This window comes from Nansenia antarctica (assembly GCF_963989245.1).
Source record: "Nansenia antarctica genome assembly, chromosome: 1".
NCBI classification, from domain to species: domain Eukaryota; kingdom Metazoa; phylum Chordata; class Actinopteri; order Argentiniformes; family Microstomatidae; genus Nansenia; species Nansenia antarctica.
The window spans coordinates 97,065,155-97,075,154 of NC_137674.1; the positions used below are offsets into that span (position 1 = coordinate 97,065,155).

Here is a 10,000-nt window from a genome sequence, read left to right on the forward strand (position 1 = left end):
TGGGGGGAGGTTGATATAAGCACAACCTCCGAGATTAAAAGGATTCGTATGTTTCATAAGTGGCGCTGCATAGGAGGAGAGATATGCATGTGTGTTGGTGTGTGATGAAAGAAACTAGTCTGTAGCCTAGAGAGTATGACACATAGATAACACTCTCCTGCTCTGACCTCAATAACTCAATAAAAGGATGCTTGGAGACGGTAGAGACGATAGTGAAGCAACAGTGCCATCTAATGGTGGAATTTAACTCTGCAGTTTTCCAGGATATCTGCATTGGCTGATGCTAATGTCTTTTGTTGAGCATAGAAATAAAATGTGTGTGTGTGTGCGCGTGTGCATAGGTGTGTTCATGCTCCTGACACTGAAACACAAACACACTTGTACACACACACACACCCCCAGTAAAGCCTAAGTGCTAACACTGTCCTCTCTCCCACACAGTCACGGGCACAGGGCTGACAGGTAACCTTTCACCTCCTTGTCTCCCTGCCCACCTGTCCCCCGCCCCCCGCATGGCTCTGATTGGGCCCAGCAGAGCAGATAGCCAATGGGCTGATGGGGATGTGTGGTCTTGGCTCTGGCTGGTTTCCGTTGGTCATATAGAGGAGAGGAGGAGTGTGGTGGTCTGCATGGGCCTGCCCTTTTAACTGTCTGCGTGTTCTCACTCATTCCTGCAGCCTAATAGAATGGCTTTGTGTCACCTCATGTTTGCTTTCCGTGCTGTCGTCCTCTTTGCAGACAGTGTGTGTGTCGTGTGTCGTGTCTGGGGTGTGTGTGTGTGTGTGTGTGTGTGTGTGTGTGTGTGTGTGTGTGTGTGTGTGTCTGCAGGTTTTGATTTCACCGACATTTTAAAATCCCCCTCTCTGTGCCCCCCCCCCTTCCCCTCTCTCTCAGGACGGATGGCAGACGCTGGTCTCTGGCTTCACTGCCCTCCTCTGGCTATGGCACCAACACACCTAGTTCCACTGTTTCGGTGAGTGGAGCAGAGTACATGCGTGTATTTGTGTGTGTGTGTGTGTGTGTGTGTGCGTGTGCGTGTGTGTGTGTGCGCGCGTGTGTGTGTGTATTGTACGTTTTTGGTGTGAATTTCACACACAAATACATGACACTTTTCCCCCTGACACGGCGGCCCTTCTTAACAAGCCCCCCTGTAGTGCGTCTGGGCTGACAGATCCACCACTCCCACCTTCCCTCCCGGCCCCCCAGGGAGGTCCCCATGTCCCAGCGGCCTGTAGCGCACAGTGAACGCCGCACGCTTCAAAGGCTCAGAACGCTCTTGTCTTGCCTCCCGATGAGCCCGCCCTCCCCTCTGTGCAAACAGGAGACACGTGGGTTGGAGATGCTCATTAGATTTGGGCTGATTCAGCAGAATATGTTTTTTTGGTCAGACTCCCAAAAAACTAAACAAAAACAGTTACTCGGTTCCAACAAATCCCAGTGTTCTGGGATATTTGAACCGTTAGCCATTTTAAATGATCTCTCCATTATGATGCTCGTGAGGGAATGCTAGGGGATGATGTGCTCATTTGCTGTTTTGGCACCTTTCGCACAGTAGGCTTGGCCAAGTCGCTAACTCTGTTATTAGTTTCTCACCACATTAGCATTAAAGGGAGCTGAATGTATACTATAACCACATTAGCATTAAAGGGAGCTGAATGTATACTATAACCACATTAGCATTAAAGGGAACTGCCCTACAGAACGTTGACTAGCATAGTCAGCTGCTATAGCCATGTATGGTTCGAACTTAGCGGCGCCAGGCTCTTCTGCGTTTTTGTAATCCCTCCCTCCCTCCCTCTGCTTCTCACAGTCATCCTGTTCATCCCAGGAGAAGCTGCACCAGCTGCCCTTCCAGCCCACGGCGGACGAGCTGCACTTCCTCACCAAGCACTTCAGCTCCGAGAGCATCACCGACGAGGACGGGCGCCACTCGCCCATGCGGCCGCGCTCCCGCAGCCTCAGGTAGGACACGTCCCTGCTAACACCACCTGTACCCCCCCCCTTCCACAGGTGCCTACTTACATCACAGCCTTGGGGACTAGGGTCACCCTCTAAGGCAGCGGTTCCCAAACTTTTTCAATCAGGCCCCCCTTGGGTAATTGGAAATATTTTCGAGCCCCCCCTAACCCGGTCCCCACCTAGATTGATATAATTAATTGTATACAGTTGTACAAACATTACATTTTCTCTTCTAATAATAACAAGACACATATATCCAACTATAGTTTTATATTTTATTATGGGTTAAAAAGGAACATAAGTGCTTGGCAAATGATCCTGTGCCACTGAAATATTCAACATATCAACATTAACTAATTTCTACTGCATCACTATTCTTACTCTACACATTCCTATCACAATTACGATCAATGACTTGTGTGTGCTTGCTTTGCCTTGCAAATCTTCTCAAAGCGGGGTTGTTGTTTTGAGACTGCCACTCTCAGTTCATTCTCAATGTTCAACTTCGACCTGTATTTGCTTTTGATAGCAGCAACAGCAGAAAAGCCTATCTTACACAGGTACGATGTTGCAAAAGGCAGCAGTATTCCCACAGTTTTTTTTTTTTTATTAGTTTCTTTTTTCTTTTTTCGCGCCCCCCCTGCAGTACCCCCGCGCCCCACTAGGGGGGCGCGCCCCACAGTTTGGGAAACGCTGCTCTAAGGCATTCCAGAACTACTACCTCATAACCTGCCATTTCAGACCAACCCCCCGCCGACACAGCAGGCAGGCAGGCAGGCATGCAGGCAGGCAGGCAGGCAGGCAGTGGTAGAACAACATAAAGGTCAGGCTCTTCTCTGTGACACCCACCCGGCAGCTCTGACTGACGTTGAACTCTTTTCTGAGGCAGCAGACACCTCTGCCCTCTACTCCCTCCCCCCTTATCACTGACTCCCAGCCTCTTCAAAACATTATGAATCATTCATGCCCCCCCCCCCCCCCCCCCCACACACACACACACACACATTTCTATTAAACTTATGAATCTTTTTAATCTTGGGGTGGTGCTTAAATCCACCCCCCTCTCTCTCTCTTTCTGTCAGTCTCCCCTTCACACTGACTTATCGATGTACTGAGGTGCCAAGCCCGCCCCCCCCCCCCACAGATGCCTACATCAATCAGAAAAAACAGACTTTCAGCCCAGAACTATCTCCCCATCCACTGCCTCTCCCTTCATCTCAGTCAGGTCTCACTCTCTCCCCATGAGGGGAGAACAGAGAGAGTAGTCACATTGGTGAGAGAGAGAGAGAGAGAGAGAGAGAGGGGGGGGGAATTCATGTTGAGATGATGAGATGAGAGGGAGCAGCACATCCAATGCGCTATCTGGATGCCCTCGGTGGGAGGCCCAGCCGGCTCTCAGGCCACCAACATCAGTATTACATCTATTAATATTATATGAGCCAGAGTCATTAGCTCTTCTTACAAATGACTCTGCTGGATGTCTCAGAGATGGTATCAATCATACACTGAGAGAGAGAGAGGGGGAGAGAGAGAGAGAGAGAGAGGAGAGGAAGGAAGGAAGGAAGGAGTGTGTAGAAAGAGTGATGGAGGCAGTGAACGGTGAGAAGGAGAGGGGCGAAATGAAAGAAAAACAACAGGGGGAAGGATAGAGAGGCCAAGAAGGTGAGGGAGAGCGAAGGACAGAGAGGGAGAGGGAGAGAGCCCTGGAGGGTGTGAGAGAGGGACCAGGGAGAGGAGAGGATTAAGAAAGAGGGGAAGAACACCATCATATTATGCTCATTTCATGGCTCTGGTTATCACCCACGCTGAGTGATGACGGCACTGCTTCTGCTCGAGTTGTCTCTCTGTCTTTCTCTCCCTCCCTCTCTCCCTCCCTCCCTCCCTCCGGTCTCGTTTTTCCGGAGTGTTTTTTTTTTCTTTCTCAAGGAGCTCCACGCACTCATCCATCATAGACGTGTCAGAACCACCGGTGGTCTGCTTAATGAACAGCACAGAGCCACAGGGCCTCAACATTCCCTCACTTCCACCCTCCCACCCGCACCTGAGTTCTACCGAGTGAATCGCTGCCTCGGTCTGTCCCTTGTCTCTCTATGTTTTGGGGGGGATTTTAAATACCTAATTTCTACCATCTCTATCCTATAGACTCGTGCTGTGCCCCCCCCCCCGCCCCCCAAGAGAAGTCTCTAGAACATAGGTCGCTAAGCATGTAGTATGTCACGTACTATACATTCATTCACACGGGTCCACACACACACACACACACACACACCTGGGACCTTTACTTTTTCCCTTTTCCTCTGCACCAGTGGCTCTCATTACAGTGTGCATCTGGCCCCAGGTAGTCTCTAGTTTGTTGCTTGTAGCTGAGTCTGAGCGTCGTTGTTCAACCACGGCACCTCTCTTGAGTGAGGCGCCTCTTCCTGGTGCATCACTCAGGGTTTTCCCAGCATGGCTTGTTGAATCTATTACACACAGCCTTACTGGTCTCCTCTACCAGGGGCTCTGAGGGGCCCGCCCCCCCTGTCACGCTCAATTACGCTCTTCATTTCCCAAGTCGCTCACCTCAGTGGTGATAGGGCAATGTTATTTCTCTCTCTCTCTATCTCTCTCTCTCTCTCATCTGTTTCACTTCATTAATCCTCTTAACCAACCCTCGCTGTTTCTATTTAGTCCCGTTGTCACGGAAACTGACATCACTGTATATCAAGCAAAAGAAAAAAAGGATTTCACCGCTATTTCAAATATATGTGAAATGTCTTAACTCGTATTAATACAATTATAAATAAATATGTCACACATCATCTCAAAACTCCCATCTTCACAGTGAAGTATTTGTTGTGTTATTTCATTAAAAAAACGATTTGAGATTAAACCTCTCTCTCAGAGATCACTGCTAAAAAAAACTATTTTCTCTTCTCGCCCAGCGAGTAGAACGAGAGTCACCGTTCAAGGTCGTTGCTCAAATTATGAACATATACATATTTTTAGGATTGCCACAAGGGTCATGTTCAATTACAAGAGAGATATCGCGTTTTCTAATGATCCTTTGTCTGGGTGTCTGATGTTCGTTCACCATTCCGGTGATCCTGTTAGCAGCTTTGATATGAGCTCTATTCAATAAACCCAGACATCTTTCAAAGTCATTCCGAGACAAAGGGGTGAGAGGGGGGGGGAGAAAAAATGCCCAAATTTGAGTATTTATGCAGCAGCCTCTGGCTATGCATCAATCTCTGTCAAAGCTAACCTTTTCTTACCTGGCAGGGTGTTTCTGATGGAAATGGTTTATTCTAAGACGACAGGTGCGTGAGGCAGGTCTCAGAGTTGGAAATGTTTTCTCATCTCTGTGCCCCGGTGATTGGCGTGTGGCGTGTCTGCAAAGTGTGTGTGTGTGTGTGTGTGTGTGTGTGTGTGTGTGTGTGTGTGTGTGTGTCTGTGTACCTGTGTGCTGGCATGTTGATAAACCTCTCCCGAGAAGCTGACGTCACCCTCAGTGTGTTCTCATTCAGTTAGCGAGGTAATTGGAAGGGCAGAGCTGTCGATGAACGACTTAAAGCATTACCTCATTCCCCCTGGTCACGTGATCACACAGCGATGACTCACACACAGCCCCATCTGGACCCCCAAATTCACATTAGTGATTCCCCCGCACCCGCATTCTCTCTCCCCCCTCCCCCCCCCCCCCCCTATCTCCAATTCACTATATAACACAGCCCTTGGATTGGAGTGTCTCTCTCCATCTCTCACATAGACACACACGCACACACACACACACACGTTCCGTCTCAGTGCTCCTCAGCTTATCTATGCATTGACAGACAGAAAGGTCAGGGATGGTTCTATGTCTCCATTTGTTCTTGCTAGCCAGGCTGGTGATGTGGAGAGAGAAGGGCGAGGGGGCCGTAGGGCCGCAGACTGACGGAGCCATCACTGGGACATGGCTGAGTGGCTCCTCAGACCCCCCCCCCCCCCCTGAGGACTGACCTTTACCCCCCCTCCCCCCACACCACCACCACCATCCACGAGAGGACATCTGTAGTGGCCTCATGACAGAGTCCTCTCAGAAGCCCGCTCCAGGACAAAACCCCCTGTGTGTGTGTGCCTGTGCGTATGTATGCCTGTGCGTGTGATGTCACTGTGTGCATCCATGTATGTCTGATCCGGTGTCATCTCCTCCATGTCGTCCACATGCCCTTCCTGGGGGAGCTGACCTGCTTCCATAGTCCTGCTCTGCCAGGGACCTGACGGAGACCTCTGACCTGTCATGTGCTATGCTGCAGCATTCCCTAGTGTTGGAGACTGTCTCCTGTCTCCTCTCCACTCATCACGTGTGTGTGTGTGTGTGTGTGCTTTCGTGTTTTCAGCCCCGGCCGCTCTCCCATCTCCTTTGACCATGAGATTATCATGATGAACCATGTCTATAAGGAACGCTTCCCCAAGGTAGGTTGACAGACAACGTCTTGGTTGTCACGGTTATTATTGTGAACTATATAGAACTATAACTATATATAATGGAGAATATGGAAAAATACAGACTTCACATGTTCACCTTGATGTGCGCGTGTGTGTGTGTTCCTCACCTCCGTCTCTGTCTCCCCCCCCCCCCCCCAGGCCACAGCTCAGATGGAGGACCGCCTGGCCGTCTTCCTGACCCAGCAGGCCCCTGACAAGGTGATGCCACTGGCCGACGGGGTCCTGAGCTTCGTCCACCACCAGGTGATTGAGCTGTCCAGAGACTGCCTGGACAAGTCCCGCGAGGGCCTCATCACCTCCCGCTACTTCTACGAGCTGCAGGAGAACCTGGAGAGGCTGCTCCAAGACGTGAGTCATACTGGAGTTTGGGGTTTTGGATATAATATTTAATATATAATAATAATAATAATAATAATGCATGCCATTTAGCTGACACTTTGAGCTGACTTCAAATGTGAGTGCGTACGTTTTCAGTTTATGGTCCCAGCGGAGTTGATGTGTTATGGAGTCTGTTAAATATGCTCTGAATATCAGTAAGTATACATCATCTAGGTGTAATTATGTAGAAAATGAGGTAATGATAGTTATGTTTCACCGCGTCTTATTGAATATGAAGGTGTTTTAGATTGTTGTTTTCGAGAAAAGCTGAAAAAACAGTTGGTACAATTAAACATCCACAAGGTGTCTTCATCTGAGAGAGGCGTCATTGTGAATCATGTTTACCCGGTCTGTCACACATGGTTTCACCAAGGTCCTCCTAACGTCGCCCGTCACTCGTTATCATTAAGGCTGTCAGCAGGCTCTGATGTCATCGTTTGACCCGCGTATCCCATCATAAACACATAAACAGCTTCCCTCCCTCCCTCCCTCCATCCATCCCTCCCCCCCGTCCACATGGGACACATTCCCTCACACCTGATAGGTTAGTCACCAGACAGACTGGTAATGTCTGTATTAGGGTATTAGGACGGTTGGTGAGCTGTTTAGCACAGTAGGACTGCTGACGTCTGTGTGTGTGTGTGTGCGCGTGTGTGTGTGTGTGTGTGTGTGTGTGTGTGTGTGTGCGCTCGTGTGTGTGTGTGCGCGTGTGTGTGTGTGTGTGTGTGCGCGCTCGTGTGTGTGTGTGTGTGTGTGTGGGCTGGTGGTGATGTTTCTATTAGCTCAGTTACAGTGCTGGGGGGCTCATGGCTGTGACATTATTGCTCCCACTGGCCTCGTTCCGACCCTCCGGAGAGGGGTTGGGGGGGGGCGGTTGCGTGGCCACCCCGGCCCCCCTCCGACACCCTCCCCCCTGATTTTAATTTCACGCCCTGGCAGTCACCGGGGGTGACGAATGACTCTCCTAGACACCCAGGAGGAGGAGCGCAGGGGAGACAGGCAACGAGGCGGACGGAGGGTGGGTGGGAAGCAAGGAGGAGGGTGAAGCCATAGGAGGAGGGGTCGGGGCTGGGGGGAGTTTTCCCAGTCTGGGATTGGCTGTTTAACCAGTCCCGCGCTCCTCGGGGCTGGCGCTGATCACGCCTGTTAGACTGTTAGAATGCTACCCTGCGTGTCTGAGGAGAGCTCCAGTCTACAGGCAAGAACCGCACATCTGGAGGACACAACACAACCAAACTGCCGCAAACCGGAACAACAACAGGAGCGCAGGGATGACATCATCTACAGGACTCTAATTGGGGGCGTCACGGGTTGCGGGTGGGAGGGGGGGCACGGAAGCGCGGCAGGTGGCGGGGTAGACAAAGCGTGAGATGTGGCAGTGAGCAGGTGTGGGAGGAGACGTGGGCGGCCGGCGACTGTTTTCTGGTTGTTTTGGTTCCCTGGACCCGTCTTGACTGGACCGTCTGTCTGACTGGACCGTCTGTCTGTCTGGACCGTCTGTCTGACTGGACCGTCTGTCTGTCTGGACCGTCTGTCTGTCTGGACCGTCTGTCTGTCTGGAGGATGTCTCGTGTGTCGTGGCAGAGGAGGCTGGAGGAAGAGGAGGTCCTGCAGCACGTCGTGGAGCGGAGGGAGTGGAGTACGCTCACACGGGAGTGTGGTGGTGGTGGTGGTGGTGGTGGTGGTGGTGGTGGTGCCGACGACGACGCCGACGACGACACGGCTTATCGAGTTGAGTCTCTTGTCTTTGCTCCTCTGTGTGCGGCGCTGGGTGCTGCTGGGTGGTACTGGGATGGAGGTCAGGGTCAGGGTCTGCTGGACCTGGAGCTGAACTCTGCCGAGGGGTCATACCCCGGTGTGTCTGTGGTGAGGTGACTAGTGTGTGATGGTAATGTTACAATACTGTGCTTGGTATTTTTTTTATTGTAGTAGACAAGTTTGTTATACTTGGACTTTTTCCAGCTTTCAAAAAGGATCCCAGACCTTTTTTCACATCTAGCCGGGTACAAGTAGGATTTGATGGAGTGTCGGATCTTGTGGGGATCTCTACGAGTGCTCTGTCTTGTAGTGGAGTCAGGGAGTGAGTCAGTGGCCAACAGTCGCTCTCCATTGTCTTGTCCTTCACCCTCCCGTTCCTGCCTGTCATCAGTCAGAGCTCCAGCCCACTGCTCCAGCCCTCTCTCTCTAGCCAGGCCATCCATCCATCCCTCCATCCTGACACACGTATCCCCTCATCCCTCCACCCATTCCCACCCCACGTGGCGACACCATTAGAAACCTCACAGGAGACCACCTCACCTCATCTCACCCCAGCCGCGGCACCCGTGACCTGGCTGGCGGTGTCGCCATGGCAACCCCCCACCGCCATCCCCTGGAAGACCCCTGGGTAGACCCTCAGGCCCAGGGCACCTGGGGGGGGGGGGGGGCAGAGGGGTTAGCAAGACTGCAAGCTCAGCACTGCTCATCGCTCACACAGTGTCAGATGTGGTCCTGTCTCTGGCCACACATCACTCACTTTTACAGGACCTCTACGTTGCAGTTAGCAGCCTACACGCACACACACACACACACACACACACATACACATACTCTCACTTGCATCCTTACACACACGCACACTCATGCACACTTAGGATACACTTGTTGAAAGTTGCTTTGGATAATGCCGTCTGCTAAATTCCCAAAATGTAAATGTAAGGACCCCTACACACACACATTTATGCAATAACACACACACACACACACACACACGCGCATACATACACACACACACAGCCTGGTTAATTAGCTGCTGTGAGCGAGACAGACGGTCCCACCGCTGCCCATTACTCACCGATCACTCCTCTATACGCTGAATAGATCCCCCCCCCCCCCCCATCCGTTCATCTCCAGAGCTTTGGAGCTTTCATTACGCTTCTAAATGATTCAGTGCCTGATTGGAGCCCCCCGGGCCCTGCCTGCCTGTCACCGTGGGATGTTTCTATTAGCGCCAGGCAGACGCACGGCATTCGCATTGTTTATGAACTGTCTCTACCTCTCTATTAGGCTGCTGCTGCCTCTCCCCTGCCGCCCGACCCCCCCACCCCCAGTGATGTATATTTTACACAGGCTTTCTGTTTTGCTACAAACACCCCCCACCCCACCCCCCCCCCCCCCCCCCCTCCCCTTATACGTCTCCCCGCCTTACCGCTTT

General features: G+C 51.6%; 1 protein-coding gene across 1 annotated transcript in view; it reads left to right on the forward strand.

The window, feature by feature from the left end:
- mast2 (microtubule associated serine/threonine kinase 2) overlaps positions 1-10,000 on the forward strand; it is a gene marked incomplete at its 5' end in the record, with an annotated part of 130,315 nt that overhangs the window by 108,656 nt on the left and 11,659 nt on the right. The window contains 5 exon segments of the mRNA XM_080528135.1: positions 442-462; positions 895-973; positions 1,811-1,962; positions 6,321-6,396; positions 6,568-6,777. Of these exon segments, the coding sequence (XP_080384261.1) occupies positions 442-462; positions 895-973; positions 1,811-1,962; positions 6,321-6,396; positions 6,568-6,777 (538 nt within the window).